The sequence below is a fragment of the Pezoporus occidentalis genome, unplaced genomic scaffold (assembly GCF_034315485.1).
Source record: "Pezoporus occidentalis ecotype Australia unplaced genomic scaffold, CSIRO_AGI_Poc_V1 ctg22, whole genome shotgun sequence".
NCBI lineage: Eukaryota > Metazoa > Chordata > Aves > Psittaciformes > Psittacidae > Pezoporus > Pezoporus occidentalis.
Window position 1 is genome coordinate 2,066 of NW_026914072.1, and position 21,379 is coordinate 23,444.

Sequence of the window (21,379 nt, forward strand, 5' to 3'; positions counted from 1 at the left end):
TCCTGTTCAACATGGGCTGTTTGTGAGACATTTGTCTTGATTATCTGACTGTCCAATAAATTTTTCTTGCATGAGCAACTCTCAGAAGTTCAAGTACCTCACTCACTGCATGTCACCGCGCAAATGAAGACATGACAGCGAGCGACTCTGGATACCAATTAAATTTTACAAATCACTATGCACCTAACTCGTAAGTAGCATTGGTTATTTTATTATTAGTCATGTAAGTGAAACTACCTCAGTGCCTCCATGCTTGCAAGATAAAGCCTGCAGAAGCGCCTTAAGAGGACCAGCTTCACCACTCCAATTCTGACTTTGTGACTGAGTCAACCCCTCCGCAAACGACAGCTCTGGTTATATTCGTCTTCTGACAAATTTCTGACACATCTTCGGGACGTTTTTGTTTTGTTTTTTTTTTTTTTTTCCTAAACTAACACTAACAGAACAAAACACTGCATTTTCCCAAGTGCTTGAGAACTGCTTGTGTCCTGTGCCCCTTACAAAGCAAACGCCTTTAAAAAACCCCATGCCTCCACGAACGCATCCCTCCTTCCTCACCAGCCATACAAGTCGCTCCGAAATCGGGAAGCGCGCGTGAGAAAAGAAGGCGCTTTCCGTAAGACGATCCTACTTAATCCTGACGCGGCCGAGGAGCCCTGGGCAGCGCAGCTCGGGGCAGAGCCTGCGCCAGCGCTCCCTGCCCAGGCCCCAACAGCGCCTACCGCCAGGCCGCGGCCGCCAGTCCCTGCCCTGCCCTCAGCGTGCGGCAGCAAACGCGCTGCCAGCCTTCTCGCGCGCGCACCGCCCGCTGCCTCTGTTTGGCGGGGGGAGCGGTGGTGAACCTCGGACTACCTGTCCCATGGTTCCGTGCGGCGCAGAGGCGTGCCGTGGGCGGCGGAAGCAGCGGCGCCTCCTGTCGGTGACGCGGGGCAGCTCTATCCGGGCCTTTGCCGCTCTGTCTTCCTTTCGCGCCGGCGGCCGCTGTGAGGCGGCGGGTCCATGTGCGCACGGAGTGGCGTGGCCCCGGCTCCGGCCTCTGCCCTCCGCCTTCTCCTCTTCCCCTCGCCGCCATGGACCCCAACACCATCATCGAGGCCCTGCGGGGTACCATGGATCCGGCGCTGCGGGAAGCTGCTGAGAGGCAGCTTAACGAGGTGAGGGGGCCGGCGGGGCCTGGGCCCGGGGCCACGGCCACCGCGATACAGGGAAGCGGGGTGTGTGTGCGTGGCAGGGGGGGACGGGCGCGGACGGTGGGGTCGTGGCAGGTCTGTGTGATGGGGAAGCTAGGCAGGGCCGGCGGGAAGGGGTGAGGGCGCCGCGAGACGGGGCTGAGGGAGCGGCGGGAGCGGGGTTCCACACGCGCCACCCCTCCCCGAGCCCCGTTTCCCCGCGCCCTCGGGCCCTTCCCGCCGCCGGTCCCGGCCTGGAGTCACGACGGCCGCAGGCTGGGCCCGGCCACCCGGCTCGCATTGTCCCCGGCACATGGCAGCGGGGCCTCCAGCCGGGGCCAGGCCAGGCCATGCCGTACCGGGCGGGGCTGCTCAGGGGATGGGGGTAAGCGGCAGAAAGCGGTCGGCATTGGGGAGGAGTCCCCCGTTGCCTTTCCTGTGGGTAACAAATTACTTCCATTGTCTTCTTCTTCAGTCGGGGAAAGGGTAATCTATAGAGGGATGTTTAAAATTCTCGATGGTGCAGGCCGCCGGTGGCTCAGAGGCTGGACCCATTCCTGCCTGGGACTATCTAAGGATAGGCTGTGGATGTGAGAGGTAGTAATTTGTCTTTGGGAAGGGAAGCACCAAGACCCCAACCCTTTATAAGCAGAGCAACCTATTAGTGTAAGAGTGGCCTGGTCTGAGTTGAGAAGCAAATCCTACAGCCTGGTGTTATTTGGTGTTTGTACAAATCCTTTGGGCTCCGGGTTCATCAGCAGCTCTGCCAAAGTAGGTGTGCATTCTGGGTGTAGTATCCACAGGTGCCTGAAAGACGGGGGAAGACTGGGTTCCCAACCCAGGTATGTCATCTGCGTAGACTGTATTCAGGTGTCACACTGGGATATAAGAAAACCAGCAGGTCCTAGTTCCATAGGTTTCGATTTCGGAAGAAGGCTGTATTTTTGTTCCATCTGGCAGATGAAAACTTTTCTTTCTTGATGAGACACAACTATGAGACTTAGACATTTTGAAGAAAAGGATGTTCCAGTTTTTGACTCAGAAAAGGTGGTAACCAGAGGGAGGAGGTGAGGGATAAGCCTGTGTAGCGGATGTGTGGTGCCTTTAGTTGGCCTTTTTCGCAAATGTCATTCTTTGTTGCTTTTAAGCAGATTTTAGGTCCAACAAAATACATGTAATGCAACAGATGTTCAGCAGAGCTTAGATGAAGGTTGGCCAAATGTTCTGCTGGCAGCAGAGAAACTTTCAGAAACTAAAGGTATAGCTTCTCATATTATAAGAAGGTGTAATTCAGCTGAATTTCCTGCATGCTGTTTAGTAAGTGAATGGCAAATAAACATTAGGTATATTTGAACGAGGTAGCTGTAAAACTACTCAATGTTTAATTGAGCTTTGTACAAAGTGGCTGGCTTCTCCATATGCTTTGGTAAAAAAAATTCTAATGGGTTTTGTTTAAACGAAAGAGAATAATATAATTGCCTGTAAAGACAATAATATATACTGGGGCCTCAAAATGCCAGTTTTTGTGTTACATGCATGTCGATATCTATATATAGTAACTTGCTTGAAATCTATTTTAGCTATTTTCTGCAGGTATTGAGTTGCCAAATGTCCAGGAAATTAAATTCTCTGCCAGTCGATGTCTTCAGCAAATGGCTAAATCTGTTGCATGAAGGATCATGCTCACCAGCAACCAGCTTTTGTTCACACTTTGAATCAAAGCATCATGGTCTGTCATGTACTACACAAGTATTAGTTTGGTATAAAATCCAAATATCTGTGCCCCTTTAAAAACACCGGACATTATTGGACCAGTGCATAAGAATTGCTGTTGTTGGAAATGTAGCCTTGCTGATCTTTCACAGACCTCTTGTGATAAAAATGTTTATTAAACCCAAAATCTGCAAGCACTGTATGCAATTTTGGTCGCATTGTTTTTCATAAATTTATTGAAGACAGTTACACATTTGCTTGCAGGGTACTGGTCTGAATTTGTTAACTGTTAGGGCACTTGTGTTACTACTTAATATTCTATTTCAGGTTCGGGGGTCTCTTTCTCTGTAAAGATGAAACTATATAGCAGTGAACACTGTTCTTGCACATGGCCAGGCACACACAAGTGTTTTTACAATTTAATAGTTGTCCTTGGTTGACCTTTTAGTTTAGTTTGTCTGAAGTGTCTCTGTTGAGCTGATGAGACTGGTTTTCAGTAGAATGGTTGTTTTACTTCATCAGAAAAGAGTGTGCTCTGGTCAGTAATTGATATTCCTAATTAATGGAAGAGTAAAGTATCAAGATCTATGTTCATCATACCCTATCAATCAACAGTTTCTGCTGACTGGAGAGTGGAACCAGGCTGTATGAATTTTTGTTTTATTCAGGCTTTGTTATTTTTCCCTTGACCTTGTCTAAGTCATGAATTTTTCTATGTTGTATTTCTTCTCATTAAGTTTTATCAAGTTATATTGCCTGCACAAAAAATGATGTGAGAACTTTCAGAGTTGAGATATGCTAAGAAAGAAAAAAAAAAAACCAACAAAAAAATCCCACAAAACCACAAAAACAATATTTCAGTCCTCACAGTGGGAATAAATTATAGGGAATGATGCTACTAGCTCTTGGTCCAGCAGCTTCTCATGTAGTTTCCAGTTTATGATGTACCCTGAGGTGACTGTCCATCTCTGTCCCTGTCTTACAGGGGAAAGCTGTCTTTTAGAAGGGCTTAGAACCAGACTCTTCAAGTAGGCTACTGGAAAGCAGAAAGAAGATGTTGTTGCCTTTTGAAACAGTCTTTGCACTGCGTGTATAAAGTGTTTCTCAGAAATGGTGATGAAAATAGATATTTTTAACTATGCAGCTATGGAATGACACTGAAAATAATACACAGTGTTGTTCCATCTTTTAATATCAACATATTTATAAAAACACAGTTGCTAGATAATACCTTCCTTTCAGATTTCTTTGTAACTCCAGGGGATTTATAACTTAACTGTTACATATGGCTTGCAAGTATTTGAGATCAGCCCCAGTGTGTTTGAGCTATTAAGACATCGTTTTAGACTAAAACCCCAATTTTTGTGTCTGAGAATATTGGGGGGAGGGTGAGCAATCCTCAGTAATTTGTATTTCTTTTTTAAGACAAAGCTTAACAGAATTTGTTTAGGAAAATGTTCTCCTGTTGCTCTACTGAAAAAGTGCCTTTCAGAAGTTACGTTTAAGCTTTTTCATATTATATATGGCAGTATAAGGTATAGGGAAAGGAGAAATGCTTTAGCTTGTTGACTAGTCACTGTAGCACACCATAAGTTTAACAAAATGTAGCAGGGCCTAGTTCAGTGCCCTTGATTGCCTGTTTAGTAGGTACAAATGGCATAATGATGGAATGATTAAGTGATTGGACAGTAACTACTGGGAGCTTTAGAGTGAAAGGTTGTCAAAGGGGAAGAAGCAAGGTGCTTATTACACAGTGCCTTTCACACAGGAATTTTCAAATGTTTAAATGCTGTGGCTTGGATACTTGGGGGTAGGTGCCTATCCCCATCATAGATTTCTTTTGGTTTTTAATATTTTCTAACATGTTCTTCATGTCTAACACCTATGGCTATACACTGTAGTATGAGTAGGAGCAGAGCATGAGTTTCCTGGCTCTGATTATCAGATCACGGGTTCCCTTTTAAAGTTGTCGGTATGACATTTTACTGAGAGTACTTGATTTTAATTTCCCTTATCTTCCATCTGTATATTTTGGTGCGTGCTGGATGGAGATGCTTTGGGAAAGGATGGTTTTAAGCTTGCATATCAAGGCTGGTCTAACACTGGAAAACCCCTTGAGGGCAGTAAGGAACCAAGGGAGCTTTGTCTTCATTAGGAAGAAGTTATACTGCTGATGCATGTTAACCAGTGCAAGGTAAAATGGTAGCAGACAGGGCGACCTGCCACTTTCTCATGACTTAGCAAATAGTTACTGTGTGTACTTAGCTAGCCCTTGCTCAGAGTACATGCCTTTTATCTCTGCAAGCAGAGGCTTCAAAACTTGGTGACAGTATTCTGATGAAATGAGTATCAAGAACGTTTGCAAGATCTGATAAATATGTATCCATTTTTTGTGGACCTTAAACTGGATTTATATATACATTGTAGCTGTATATGAGGTGGCAGCGCTAGCTTGCAGAAACTTTAGGTCAGAATTACTTCCACACCTGCTGAGTTCTTAAAAAAGAATTGAAAGAGTGCTGCAGAGCAGTTGGCTGATTCAGAGGCCTTACATTTCCTGACCTTACCTTTCTATAGGAAACGTAAATTGTTTCATCTCGGTGTGATAGTTGTGGTTCCCTTGTCCTGTTATGGTCTAGTTTAAAAATTGCATGTAGATTGTTTTAAAAATTGAAATGGGGAAATTGTGTTGAATTCATACTTTTCCAGCTCCTTCAAAAATAAATTGTAGCCTTTATTTAAATATGTGCTACTTTGAATAACTATATAAATAGCCTAGGGTTCTAGTGCAGCAACATACAGTAAGTATTACGCTTCTGGTTTGCTTTTTTGGTGACAGTAAAAGAGGTATCTGTAGTAGTGTGTCTGTTACAGTATGTTAAATTCTTAATGTCTAAGAAGAATGCATGAAGTTCTTCATACCTCAGATGAAGATGGTTTTTTTTTTTAATTTAGTGGCCTGCAGGCTATATGAGATATGAGTAATTCTAGTATTACAGATGCATGTAACTGATTTTAGTGAGCATCCTTACAGGGGAAAAATGGTTTTTCTGTATCATAATTAACTGTTGATAGTTCATATGCCACAAATTGGACTCTTGAAAGTGAACTTCAAACTGGATTTATATTTCAGATTATATAGCTGGCATAACACTTTTCCCAGACTGTTTTAACACATGGTTAACAAACCTACTGTGCTAGGAAAAACTGCAGTGAAATATGCAAAACGACTGTATGTTCTGTAACAGTGATTGATATTAACAGACAGTGGTGCAACGTTTGTGGTCTGATAGAGTACATTCCTCAGCTAGTGAGGCTGCATAGCAAAGATTGCTCTTGGGAACAGTCCCTGAATTCTTTGGCTCTTAGACAGCAAAGTCATACCAGTGACACGGCATGTTGGAGAATTTGTAATGGGGAAGGACTTGAGATGAGTTTTGGTTTTGGCTTTTTTTTTTTTTTTTTAATGTTGAGTTACATGTTGGGAAATAGACTTTGACTGTGATAGAATCTTTTTTTCTTTTCAGTTATTGTAAGTTCTCTAAATTTAATATTTATTTTAAAGGGTTATTTATAGACAGGGAGCAAGAGGATAAAAGACAAAGTTTCACAAATGTCAAAACTTTAAAGTTATGGAAATAGTTTTGGTTCTCCATGCAGTTTAGAGTATGTGATAGCAACCGCTGTGAGATCCTGATTTTAATTCTTGCATCCTGGAGCCATGGGATTTCTGTGTAGAATGACACTACTCGCCAGTGGCTTTCACTAAAGTTGCATCAGTGGAGACTGTGGCATGCAAGGGCCAGCAGAGTCCTCTACATTCTAATAGGGTTCCCTGATAGACCTCTAATAAATCTTCATTTGCAGCTCACCTTTTGTATAGCAGATTATTCTGGCTGATCAAATGCACTAAAGCCAAAAGATAGTATTTGCATAGAATATTTACATAAAGTAGGTGTGGTGTGTTTTGTTTGGTCGGGTTTTTTTAGCAGTGCTGTCAGTGAAGAGGAACATGATGTCCTGAAAGGCAGTCATCTTTGGAGAGTAAAAATGCTAATGATTAAAATAGCTGAAATGAATGGGTGTTCAGTGTTTCTTAATGCTGTGGATACAAAATCAGCGCCTATGTGGTGTCTTGTTTTAATTTCAGATGTTTTTTCTGGGTGACAATGAAACATTGAATGTTCTTTTTAATAGTAAAGCAAAGCAAGGGAGCAAGTGACAGGTTATTGTAGGAGCTGGGGTTTTATTTGACCATTCATTACATGGATGCCTTCTTGTAGCTGTCCTTCCTGATCCCCACATTTCCATTTCAGTTTCTTTGGAATCAACCTTCCTTTCAGTGACATGGGAAGGTGATCATTGTGAAGAGTATGGAAGTCCTTTATATTCCATAGAAGTGATCATGTAGCTCTGTGTGAACTAAGTTATGAACTTAATGGATTAAGAGGAGGCTTTGGAAAATACAAGGTATTTTACTTATGCTAACTTTTATTAAAAGCCTAAATTATTTCTAGTGTGAATTTCTGGTGTGAACCACTAAAGGGGATAAAGTAACATCCTCGTGGTTGGTGTCTGATTCTTGAGATGTTAATCAGGATGATTCTTGCAAGATTAAAAAAAAAGATTACAGTTACAGGTGTTTTGGTCCTATCCTTTAAAACTTGTTGTGGTTCAAAAAATCCAGTGAACATATATTAGTCCCACTTCCTAATATAGTTGATGTTTCTAGGGAGCTTCTGTAGCGTGCTATAGGCATAGGCTCAGTCCTGATTTTTTTAACGAAGAATAGATTTTGGTATTTTACGCGATTGCAGTGTGGCAGTTTTGCACTGTCTGCTTTTGGTTTCTGTTTGCTTTTAAAATTAAAATTTTAATTTCTTTTTTTTTAATTAAAATTGTAGTTGTCATTCATCATGAAAAAGGGAAGGTAATCCTTTTTAAAATTGTAGGATTAAATGTTTTTCCATTTTAAATAATGAAATACATTGCAAATTTTTACTATAGAAAAGGTAGCCATTAAGTTTATCATATTCTTTGAAGTCCCCTTTATGTAGACTGTAATGTGGCCTTATTTGTAGGTGACTTAAAGGTTATTGAAATGGAAAGCTTTCTTCAGCAAGTTTGTAGTAACACACTTAAGTACAGGAATACTTCCGCTGACATTAATGTTAGGCATATAACTGAATACTGTGCTGAATTAAGGTCTGATGTCATTTGGTATGTGTGGCAGACATGTCTGTTAATGTTACTTAAGATAACAAGGACCATAACAGACTGGAGCTGTAGTAGAGATTAATACCAACAAGTGAATTAAATGTATTTATTCAACCATTACTTGGTAGTTGGAAACAAGTACTTTTTTTTTATCTGAAAGTTTATTTTCTTCTTCATGACTTTGGATGTATTGGAGGGATGTGGGTCAGAAAAATTCATGCTGATATTGCAGTGTCAGTTACTCCCAATTCGTCAAAACACACTCTACAAAATAAACATGTCACTTGGACCAGATGTGAGGGTCTGTGAACCTCTGTGGGTTTTCTATAGCCTGTAGATTTTTTAGTGCACAGGATATGTACAGCAATGTTTTAATATTTTGGGGAGATCTTAAGTCAGGTTCATACTTTGTTTAGAAACAGTTCTAAATAACACGCAATAAAAAAACAAGCAATGCTAATCAAGTCTTAGTACAGTGCACCAATAAATGTCATGTCCAAGGCTGTCCCTTTTACACTGGTTTATACTAGAATGCATAGGAGATATTTCCTAGGGAAAAGTAAAGCTGGAGAAGAGGTTGGTGCTGTAGGAGTGAGCTGGGCAGTGTTACACACTCAAGAGTAATGCTGACATTACTTCATGCTGTCAAAAGAGCTTTAGTCCTACTAGAAGAAGAGATAAATTCTGATTATTTCTTTTTACGTATTAGTTTGCTTTGCTGCAGTAACTGAGACAATAATTTATTTTTGATAAATGGATAGTGTAGTTTCTGTGGTTTTCAAAATACTAATTTGTTTGCTTTACGTAAGGAGTAGCAAACTGAGGAACAAGTAGATAAGAGGTGTTTTCCTAAGAGTTTAACAGGTAAAGTTATGTAGGTGTGTGCAGTTGTCTTTGTTGATAGAAAGGCTGCACAGAATGTATGAAAATACTAAGTTGTAAGTGAAGATAAAGCAGAAATATATCTTGGCAATTTGAATCATGGTGTAGTTAGTTAGAAGGGACCTTTGCAGGTCCAGCTACCTGAAGCAAAGCTGTTTGGAAGTTAGGTGAGGTAGATCAGGACTCAACTTGCCCAGTTGAGTTCTGAATGTCTCAGAGGATGAGGTCCCATAGCCTCTGTGCACAGAATGTGCTGGACCTTGGCTGCCCTTGTGAAAAGTAGGATTTTTTTTTTTTTCCTTTTGAAAAATAGGAATTTCCCTCACTGCAGCTCATGTCCATTGACTCTTGACCTTGAGAAAAAGTGTTTTCCAGTTATAAAAAGTAGAGTTTAAGGATCACAGTTTCCTTTTCTCAGCAAAATTCATTTAACATCTTGAGTTTTTAATGCTTAGGAAGGTGGGTAAAGGATGCTATAATAATGTTAAGGTTAGTTTCCTCGTGTTGAAAACGCAATATTATTTACTGTATCAATGACATTTCTCATTATTTTAAGAAAAACAAAGCACTCTATTTTGTTTTCTTTGTAAGTGAACTCTTGCAAATCCTTGCAGGGTTGATACTCTGCAGGTGTCACTCCATTTAGGTCTCCTTACTGTTAGTTTGCTGTATAGTTATGTTAACAGTATGGTATATAGTTATGGTAACAGTTGATGCAGTAGTGCATAAAATGTCACTTGAAGCTCTTTTTTTCCAGAAAGATGTACTATGGACAGGCTTGTTTAAGGCTGGGTTTAGTTTTAAAATGTAGTGGCCATCTGTTTCTTAGATTATTTTATAATGAATTCATACCTTGTTAAAGGTCACTGTAAACTTGCTGTGCTTGGGTTTTATGGCTATTTAGATATTCTATCAAGTATTTGTTCTGAATTAAGTCAATGTTTGGGGACTGAAAGGCTGATTTCTGAAGCCTGTTTAATGATTCTTTCAAGTCGCTTACATTAAAGAGTACGATTTTTCCTCCCCCATGTTGTCTTGAGAATATAACAAGTATGAAGCTTTGGAATGCTTTGGTTGATTAGCTGACAACTGTGAAACTGTCTGAGTTGCTGGTATTGTACTGGTGGCATTACATCATGATAAAGATGTTATAAAACCTAGCAGAAGTAGTCTAAAACTTAACAAAGTATGACTAAATAATATTATTTTCTTTTTTTCCTCTCTCCCTACAGGCTCATAAGTCAGTGAACTTTGTTTCAACTCTGCTTCAGATCACTATGTCTGAGCAACTGGATTTACCAGTGAGACAGGCAGGCAAGTTTTCAAATCTTTTTTTTTTTTTTTTTTGTATTCTGTCTACTCTAATGGTACACACACACCAGGATACTGTTAAAGAATCTTGATGGTTTTAATCTCAGATACTCTGAAGTTGCTTGAATTGCAGTCATCATGCACTGTATCTGCACCATACACAGGATAGGGAACATAGAAAGAAAAGGTGGCTGGCTCTTCAGTTATTGCTTCCCTTTCTCTCTAGTGAATACTGGTCTTCAGGGAAACGGAATGGTTTATAATGCTAGTGCATTTGTGCAAGGAGGTAATTTAACCTTGTACTAGTAATGCTAATGTTTCTAAGCATTTTAAGTGGAAGAAAACAAATAATATCGTTTGGAATCCTGTTGATTTGCTCATGAGCCATCAGTAAAATTTCATATTAAATATTAGCAACTCCAGACATCATTTAAAGCTGCTATGATTACTTGACAGGGGTTTTAATATGGTACTTCAGTGTTTTTGCTGACACTTCAGGAAGTATGATGTTCATAGAACCATAGAATACCAGGTTGGAAGGGTCCTCAAGGATCATCTGGTCCAACCTTTCTTGGCAAAAGATCACTTATTTAGATCTTCTGCATATTACATTATTTAAAGTTGTATCATAAGTCTAACTTGCATTTTTATCTACTGCCTTCAGTGTAAACCAAATAAAATCAAAAGCAATCTGTAGAGCGTGGAGACAACTCAAACAAAATATAGCTTACAAACAGTGCATGTTTTGCAAAGCAATTAATGGCATGATAAATCCCACTGAGGACAGATTGAAGTCTGTATCATTTGAGTCTTGCAATAGCTAGTATCTGCTGGATGTTTCTTTCATTTGCAGACCTTTCCAGAAACCCTTTGGTTTCTGAATCTTCAAAACGTGCATAAGAAATTCGGGAAGAGAATTTGCTTTTTGGGTTTGTACATAGAATTAGATCCATAGTAACTTTGTTATTAATTTGTCATTTGAGATTTCCTGTTGCATTTTATAAGTCCTTTTCCTTCCAATGGCTATCATCTGTATTTTTCAACATAAGCAGTTTGGTTTCAGCTGTCAAATGGTAAATACAGGCATTTGTGCCAGCAACCTGATTGCTGCAAACTGCTGTGGCCCATAACCTTGGTATAAAAGGGCTCTGTTTCTTCTTAGCGTTCACTCTGGTATCACAAACTTAATTAGATTTTTTTTGTTTACAAGGGATGTTTATAGTTAGTCGTTAGTATTGATTATCTTTGTCATAAAAATACTAAGAAAATAATTACAAAGGATTTTTTAGAAGTGTGTGGCTAAAATGTTGCACGACTGTTTATCTGTAGCTCAGGTAAGAGTAGTGTGCTTAGTGTTTTTATGTGAAAACACATGCTTTACAGAACTAAAAATACAGACATCACAATAAATGGGTAAAAGGGTATCAACTAGTAGATTATTAGGTTAATAATTTGCATGGTTTATGTATTTTGATTCTCCTACTCAGGAATGGTCAATGAGTGAGTCCTTTCAATCAGTTTTATTCTAAAATGTTTTTTTTTTTTTGTTTTTTGTTTTTTTTTTTCAAAATGTGTGTTTCCTCTTTGAATGGTTATCAGCTGATTTGCCACTTCTGTCTCACAGGGGTTATCTACTTGAAAAACATGATAACCCAGTACTGGCCAGATCGCGAAACTGCACCAGGAGAGATTCCACCTTACTCCATCCCAGAAGAAGATAGACGCTGTATTCGTGAAAATATTGTAGAAGCCATTATTCACTCTCCTGAGCTGATCAGGTATACAGTTATAAACTGTACATGAATTGGCTGTGGTTTCTGATCATTGGGTTTCTGGGGTTTGTTCTTGCACACAACTAAGATCGCTTGCATGCTAAGCATTATTGTCATACACTTTGTATTCTGAGTGTTAATTTAAGTGAAAAAATAGTTTTCAGCTTGTGTGGCATATAGATATTTAAAGTTTCTCAAACACTAATTGAGGATATTGAGAATATTAAACAGAATAACAGAACAGAACCTAAACCTTCTAAACAAAACTTGAAATTAGTTTAATTTTGGGCAATATTTGTTGCTTCAACACTACTATAAAATTATTAAAATAATAGTAGTAACTTATTTAATCATGTGCATTTGTTTTCTAGAGTACAGCTTACTACTTGCATTCACCATATTATCAAGCACGATTATCCTAGTCGCTGGACTGCAGTTGTGGAGAAAATTGGATTTTATCTTCAGTCTGACAACAGTGCTTGTTGGCTTGGAATTCTTCTTTGTCTTTATCAACTTGTGAAGAACTATGAGTAAGTTTTTTCTGCCATATGAAAAAGCAGAGAATTAATACATTTGTGTGTATTTTTGGTACTCTGTATGTGCATTGTAATCATGTAGGACTGCATATGGGATTGCACAGTGGTGATGGAAATCTACTTTTAGAAAATATTTCTGGATACTTGCAATGCAAATGTTGGGTCATTTATCTTCTCCACTAAAAAAATTACAGAAAAATTGCCTTCATTAAAGGTTTGAGGTCAGAAAAAAAAGGCTATATTAAAGCTTTAATTTGGTAGTTGTTTCTCTATGGTTTCATGACAGTAAGAAAGTCTGCCCAAAATCATGACTTTTGTGGAAAATGATTATTTATTTAAACCAGATTTAGACTCCTAATTTGTACTTTATTTGTCAGTGACAGTAAACATACAGAGATTTCAATATGTGAAATCTTGAATGGGAGGTAGTTCAGAATTATTTTACGGACTTTGGTGTAATCATTTTGATAGCCTCATCCAACGCATTGTAGGAAGTCTTTATCAAAGCCTGCTGTTTGGTATGCAAGGTACTGGGCTATGACACAGGTTAATGTTCTTTGTATCTGGTATTATGATCAGGGCTTTAAAGTAGAGGTTGCACTCGAGGTGTATATATTGCTTACCTAGCACTGCTGACATGTAGGAAGCTCTTGTGAACTGGATCAGAGAAAAGTGCAAACCTGGAGTCAGGGAACTGTGGTAGTGGAACTGATGGAATCCACAACTAATCAAAAGCACTGTCGTATGTAACATTTTTGTTTCAGGTACTTTAAATGTTATGTTGAAAGATTTCACTGTCTAATTCCTTGAATTTTATATAGATTAGAGTAAAACAGGTGAATACCAGTTTCTCAAAAATTATTTTCCACAGAAATGCTATAAACACCTCTGTAATCCCATGTTGGGTTTTTTTCAGTGGCTGAAAGTTGAAGTTCTGCTAGGAAAGGAAAGGAAAATAAAGTAATTTCTCACTTGTTCAATATTTTTAACCAAATACGCAGCAGAGATCTGTGAGATATAAAACATGAAGTGTTCACTCTAGTGAACAGCCATCCCTGTTTAGGGAAGAATTTTGATATGAGCTCAGTCATTGCTTAATTAACTAAGTTTAATTTACGTGTTCATAATCTTAGTTCATCAAGCCCTTTAGCTGAAGCAAGCATCTGCTCATACTTGTTTAGCTACGTGGTGAAGTCAAAGGTCAGTTTTACAAGTCATGTAGGAATATGCACATTTCAACTGAGTAACAATATGGGTTCAAGCAGGTCATTGTAAAATTTGTTAAATAACGTCATTTTTTGAGGGAAACTGTATAATGCTGTGACTGATCAAGTTTTTACTGTTTGAGTTATAGGAACATTTAGTTACTGTTTTTTTGGAAAGTAAATACCTTGGGGCTTTTAAACTTTTTTCCCCTTCCAGTTCCAGCCAGCAAGATTGAATGGCTTCCCTCTGCATAGCCATTTTCTTTGGTCTTTTTTAACTGTGTCTTTTGTGGAAATGAGAAACTGAGTTTTCCTGAGTGACATTTAATCCTTTTATATTTAGGTTTCTATTTCAGAAAATACATGGAAACTGTATTATTGAATGGGATTTTGAAGCTCAGTGGTCTCTAGTAGTTTTACAGAACATGCCATTTGGCGGCAGATTGACTAGACTTATATTTCTGCAAATATTGTCTTATATTTCTGCAAATTGGCAGTATTTATACTTAAGTATTGATACACTTGAGTATTGATACTTAATATTAGTGAAAAGTCTACCAAAAATGTATTAAAAAATCCAAACAAACCACCAAACCAAAACACAATCCTCCAACCCCAAAGTCTCCTACAGGAGTCCAAGAGTATTACGGCATTAATTTCTTAATTTCTTAATAAAAAATAAGGCTTATTAATTTCTTGATAAAAAAATAAAGCTGTATAGTCTCTACGTGATACTTTAATTTGTTCTTATTGTTATCACCAGTATGGACAAATCCTATTCTGCTGTGATAACTCTTGAGTGAATAAGTACTTTCTTCTTTACAACTTAAAAACTGGGGAGAAGATTTCAAAATCCAGGTTCATTTCCGTTCAGGAATATTGAAATGTTTTGAGAAAGGAGATGGAGCTCTGTTTTCAGCATAGGCAAAGTGGTGGCCTGTCACCAGCATGGAAAGGTCTAAAGTACTATTTCAGGGGAGGCTGCAGTCAAAGCCTGCTCAGTCTGCTGCATAGCCTTGAAACATACATTCTCTACAAAATTGTTAGATTTGGGCAAATTAAATGGTAAGACATGGTGACGTGGTCTAATGGGGTGTGTCCCTGCCCATGGCAGGGGGTTGGAACTAGATGATCTTAAGGTCCTTCTCAGCCCTAACCATTCTATGTGAGAGACATCAATGGTAAGCTGTGAAAGTATACTTTGGTCAATGTCAGTGAAGTAACCCAGCTTCTAGAAATACATTTATAAATTGTGAACTCTGATAAACATCTTTCTGGAATTTTACTGACTAGCCCAGCAGCTGTAATACTGTCTGTCTTAGCTTTATTTCAAAATCTGTGAGAAGAAATGGCAAATTGTTTTTTTTTGTTGGTTTTGTTTTGTGTTGTTTTTTTTTTTAAATCGTATGTTGTTGTGAACTGTAATATAACCTACTTATGTCTACACTGCGGAAAGGTGGACTTTTAAAATTCAAAAGCTACAAAACCAGCTACAAAACTAGTTTCTTCTTATCTAAAGGTACAAGAAGCCAGAGGAGCGGAGTCCTTTGATAGCTGCAATGCAACATTTTCTACCAGTTCTGAAGGATAGTTTTATTCAGCTCTTGAATGATCCATCTGATCAGTCTGTCCTCATCCAGAAACAGATCTTCAAAATATTTTATGCCCTTGTCCAGGTAAAAAATAAACTTTGCATAAACTTCATCAGTAATTTAATTTAAAGCATATACTTTTCTATAAAATTGTAAAGTACAGAAATGTTAACAATATTAGATTACACCTGAGTCATTTCCCCTGTTACTCAAGGGTGGTATGAATCACAGGTTTTTGGTATGCTTAATTGTATTGTACTTTTGTATATTGATATTCATGCTTGACATTATATAGAATTTATGCATGCTATCCTCTAAGGTCGAGTGTTTGCTGGAAAGCCAGAGACCAGCCTATATATAGAATTACTAGTGTAAATGCAGCAGTTTGGAATTAAGCTGTGAATATGGTATTAATTGCTTCAGAAATTAGTGTAACATCTCTTTAAGTAGAATCTTAGTATTGCATAAGCAGAATGAATTGGAGAAAAGACTTCTAGCACCTTTGAGGATATTGAAGGTATAGACTAGGGTGTGTTAAGTTCTTCAGCCTGGTTTTCCAAGTGACTTGCTAATCTTTAACGGTAGCATAGTGTGCACAAAGATTTGGAAGAGCTGAAATTCAAACTGTGAAAGTAACATTATTTTCAAATGGTTTTGTAATAAATTCTCCCACCCCCTTTTTTTTGTTAAGTACACGTTACCTTTGGAGTTGATAAATCAGCAAAACCTGACTGAATGGATAGAAATCCTGAAGACTGTGGTTGATAGGGATGTACCAGCTGTAAGTGGCTTTTGGCTATTTATGAATTTAATCTTAAATATTTATCATTCACTATAATGGTTAAAAGTTTTAACTCTGCATTGTTTTTTCTCAATGGATGCCAAGAAATTTTTTTTTTTAAGGTAAATAGGGTGTTTTAAAAAGACTAGACAAATTTTGAAATTGTGTAGCTTGTATGGGAGCTCTGTTGTTTTCCAGTTAGCACATTATAGCAAATTACAATATATTACTTCGGCTTCTTGTTTCAAGAACTTGTTCATCATTTATGTGGCATATATCAAGCAGTGTATTTTTAGGTATGCCGTACTTTATACTTCTGTTAAGCTAGAAGTGCAAGTAGCAGGTTAAAAGCAAAGTATGCTATATAGTTATTCAAAATATGTATAATTTGAGCTTTTCTGAATAGTTGGTAAATTCTTTTTCTTATATTTTCTTCCCCTTTTTTATTTTTTCCTCCCCTAAAGGAAACCCTTCAAGTTGATGAAGATGATAGACCTGAGTTGCCTTGGTGGAAATGCAAGAAGTGGGCTTTGCATATCTTAGCTAGGCTTTTTGAGAGGTATTTTATTTTCCATTTCTATTAAAAAAAAAAACAAAAAAGAAACAAATAAATATTCCAGTCAATAATATTGCTACACCCTTTAATTTGCATACTTGCTTCTAATTCTAGGTATGGAAGCCCTGGTAATGTTTCCAAGGAGTACAATGAATTTGCTGAAGTGTTCCTGAAGGCATTTGCTGTTGGTGTTCAGCAAGTAAGAAACACTGAATGTGGGGGGTATTAACATAAGTTTAGAGTTAGTAGTGGCTTCTTATTTTCTTTTTTTTTTTTTTTTAAAGGCTTCTTGCTTCACAACTGGGGGTTTTTAAAGTACATTGGTATGGAAAGCACTTACATCTGGGGTTTAAAAGCAATTAAAAACAATTACTAACTTGCCATATAGGACAGTCCACTAGAAATAGCCTATGCAGCATTGACAATCTGTAAGTAGGTCTCATATAACAAGCCCTCAAATGAGCTTCAGATAAATGCCATCAATTTTTCTCTTTCTGGAAGAAATAAGTATAGTATTTATGTGGTGTAGTTTACCTTCTTACCTTTTAACTCTGATGATACAGTTCTTGTTTGACTTGAATTCGGTAAATACTAAGCTTTTAGCTTTCTGCAAAAGCCTGATCAAGCAGAGGTTCACTTACAGACAGGTACGTCTGATGGTCAGTTTCCACTCATCTCCCTATTTGGGAGTTGCCACTTCTACTGGGTCTGTTATACGCAGTTCGTCTTCTAGGCTATAGAAGTTTCTAACATGATGTATTAATGTTATGCCAAAATGGAGTAACTTCATGATTCAGACAGTCCTACATGTGGCAGTAACCCACAGGTTTTCTGGAAGGGACAGGATGGATTGGTGGGTCAGGAATTGTTATCTACCTCACTTATGGTGCATGTGTTTTTAAAGTCAATAATTTGAACTTCTTGAACTAGCAAGAAAATTCCGATCAGCATTGCACAAGTTTTGGATCTGAGTCTCAGTTCTTGCTGATTTCTTTCCTTTTGAAGCTAGTTTAGTCATTAAAAACTTCAAGTAGTTTTTGTAAATTTTCCTCATATTGGCTCATAAATCTGTTTATATTAAGGTTATAAGGTTGCAAGTTTAAATAGTTCATGAAAATCTTGGGGATAGGAGTGTTTTCTTCAAAGCCTTTATTTTAATCAGGAGAAGAAGAGATCTTAGGTCAGTTCCAGTTTTCTTAGTTTTCATCCCTATTGAAATCATGATGCATTACCAGACTTCAAAAGTTGGGAAGTTATCTCGTAAATACATGGGTTTTGAAGGACATCCAAAGTATTGAAAAGGAAAAGGACATTTGTCACATTAAGTGTTAGGAAATATATCCCCACATTCTACTCACACAAGTGGAGTCAGCATCACCTTCTGAGGTGCTCATCTGTCACCTTTATATGACATCAGACATAATTATTACATGTTCTTTAAGACCTTACTGGTTGCTTTGCACTTCCAAGATAAATGAAGTTCTGACAAAAGCCTGTATGGGCAAAAGAAGTCTTTGAAAAGATACATTTAAACAGTTCAACAAAATACTTTGTGTCTTTTCTTTACATTTTCTGTGAATCGGTTTTGATCCTTACTGCATCTGAGAAGCACCAAGAATTTAAGTCTTTAAAGAAAATTGCTAAAAAGCAGTACCTTAAAATGCTTGCAGTTTCTTCCTGTACAATAACGTAACTTGTTTAGAAAGATGATTTCTATTATTGCTGTCCTCTGTTTCTGTGCAGAAGATAGATCTTGGATGTACGCTGAAAGAAATTGAATCCTTCAGATAAAAGTTATGGAAGATTTTTTTAACAGGATGTATTTCTATACAAAAAGTGAAAATCTGTGAAATACTGAGGAATACAAATACTGATAACATGCTTCACTGAGCTCTTTACTTGCCAAAGTGTGTGCACCCTTTTACTAGAGGAGTAATAGATAAATGTGGTACGAGATAAAAGGTTGTTCAAGTATAACCTTGAAACATAATGATGATAATATTCTCATAATCACTATTTTTTGTATCTACTCTTTTTGTCATTTGCATCTGACACACCCCTCAACAAAAATAAATCCAGTACATGCAGCAGTAGTTCCAGCTAAACTTTTTAAATCTCAGCCAAAACAGGCTGAGCTGCCTAGCTGCAATACCTTGACTTTTATCCCTTTTTGAAAGACCTGATGGCCACAATTAAGCCCTGGTTGAACACTACTGCCTGGTTGTTCATTTGCCACAGCTGTGGAATTTGCTTTATTTGCCCTGGACCCTCCATCCCACATTCTGCTTTCCCTCACTGCAATTCTTAAACTTTTTCTTAATCTTCTTAATTTCTTATTGCATCTGAATAATGAAACTGCTTAGATTTATGAAAAGAGAGGACCAAAATATTTGTCCTAAGTAGTGTGGCTGCAAAGACATTTGTTAGGCCTCAGCTTTGTCCTCATTTCCAAAGACTATTCCCTATCCTTTCAAGGACTATTGATGAATTCAGGTTTTTCTGTGTGCTGTCCTGTTACAATGGAGAATATCTCTCTTTCAAAAAAAAACAACCCAACATTCAGCTCTTTCTAAAATTTTAAGTACACCAGCAAACTGGCCTTTCTTGTATAAGCTTTTCCACAGAAAAATATATAATATAATATGGTCTGTTTTGCTGAAGACCCAAGATTACTACTTTCACCTAGAACAAAGAACCCCTAATGTATATGGTTTAGAATAGTTTGGGTTGGAAGGGACCTTCAAAGGTCATCTAGTCCAACTCCCCTGCCATGAGCAGGAACATCTGCAGCTAGAGCAGGTTGCTCACATCCAGCCTGGCCTTGAATGTCTCCAGGGATGGTGCATCCACCACCTCTCTGGGCAACTGTGCCGGTATTTTACCACCCTTATTGTAAAAAAAAATTCATCCATCCTGAATCTCTCCTCTTTTAGTTTAAAACCATCATCCCTCGTCCTATCGACAAGGCCCTCGACAGGCCCTGCTAAAAGGTCTCTCCCCATCTTTCTTATAGGCCTCTTTTAAGAATGGAAAGGCTGCAATAAGGTCTTCTCAGAGTCTTCTCCAGGCTGAACAGCCGAATCTCTATCAGTCTGTCCTTAGGAGAGGTGCTCCATCCCTCTGCTTATTTTTGTGGACCCCCTCTGGATCCTCTCCAACAGGTGCATGTCTTTCCTGTGATGAGGACTCCAGAGCTGGGATCTCACCAGAGCAGAGGAGCAGAATCACTTTTCTTGTCCTGTTGGCCTTGATCTTTTGGATGCAGCCAAAGATATAATTGGCTCTCTGGGCTGCAAATGCACATTGCCAGCTCATGTCCAGTCTTTCATCCACCAGTATCCCCAAGTCCTTCTCAGCAGGGCTGCTCTCAATCCCTTCATCCCCGAGCCTGTATAGACCCAGGTGCTGGACCTTACACTTGGCCTGTTGAACCTCATGAGGTTCACATGAGCCCACTTCTGAAGCTTGACCAGGTCCCTTTGGATGGCATCCCATCTGTTGGGCATGTCAGCACGCATCTAAAGCATAAAACCATTTGTAAAGCCAAGAATTTCATGGTGTGTAACTGCATCTTTAAACTCAAGTGTGAGACATCACCTTTGGGAGAAAGTCTTCAATGCTTGTGCAATAAACTTTTCAAAATAATGGATTTATTTCCCAAAATGTTGTCTTGGTGATGATACAGATCGATAGATATATTTTCAGGTTTTGATTTTTTTTAAACGTTTTTTTTAATGTGAAAAATGAAAGCCTGGAAATGGGATTTGCCATTTCCCTCCAGTTGGTGCTGCTGCTTTTAAAGGTGCAATGTTGCCACTGACTTGGATTGGGCTACAAGGAAAACCCCCTTGCATTATCAGTACCAGACTTTTCAGTGAGCTGGAACTTAATTACTCGTGTTGGTCTCATGATGATTTAATGTCCTTATTTTTGGAGAGGCATGGACTTCAACAAATGTAAATATATCTGTATAGTTCTGAATGCTACCTCAGGAGAAGAACTGAGTCCAGAAAGCCAAGGGGAGCTTGGGAGTTCATCATTCTTCATCCACGTATATTTTTCATTCGGTGTCAGTGCTGTAAGGCTGCAAATAGGCAAGAATCAGTAGACTGTGTGAATGTATTTTATCAATGCAGTGTTTGGGTTAATGAATTTCAGTCCTCCAAGAGCAGCAAGATGAAAGAGTAAACCTCTGAGGGAAAGGTCTCCTGGGCTGTGTTGGTGGTGAATTAGCATGTATGTTTTGTCTTAGAATCATAGAATAGTTAGGGTTGGAAAGGACCTTAAGATCATCTAGTTCCAACCTTCCTGCCATGGCCAGGGACACCTCACACTAAACCATCTCACCCAAGGCGCTGTGCAGCCTGGCCTTGAACACCACCAGGGATGGAACATTCACAGCCTCCCTGGGCAACCCTTTCCGGTGCCTCACCACCCTCACAGTAAAGAATTTCTTCCTTATAGCCAATCTAAACTTCCCCTGTTTAAGTTTTAACCTGTTACCCCTTGTCCTATCACTACAGTCCCTAATGAATAGTCCATCCCCAGCATCCCTATAGGCCCCCTTCAGATACTGGAAGGCTACTATGAGGTCTCCATGCAGCCTTCTCCAGGCTGAACAACCCCAACTTTCTCAGCCTGTCTT

General features: G+C 38.7%; 1 protein-coding gene across 1 annotated transcript in view; it reads left to right on the plus strand.

The window, feature by feature from the left end:
* The first annotated feature begins 923 nt into the window (after positions 1-923).
* IPO7 (importin 7) overlaps positions 924-21,379 on the plus strand; it is a 41,235-nt gene continuing 20,779 nt past the window's right edge. The window contains exons 1-8 of the mRNA XM_062620115.1: positions 924-1,154; positions 10,214-10,295; positions 11,917-12,070; positions 12,436-12,594; positions 15,325-15,481; positions 16,089-16,178; positions 16,643-16,737; positions 16,849-16,933. Coding sequence (XP_062476099.1) covers positions 1,071-1,154; positions 10,214-10,295; positions 11,917-12,070; positions 12,436-12,594; positions 15,325-15,481; positions 16,089-16,178; positions 16,643-16,737; positions 16,849-16,933 — 906 coding nt within the window. The 5' untranslated portion in view covers positions 924-1,070. The remainder of the gene's footprint in view (positions 1,155-10,213; positions 10,296-11,916; positions 12,071-12,435; positions 12,595-15,324; positions 15,482-16,088; positions 16,179-16,642; positions 16,738-16,848; positions 16,934-21,379) is intronic.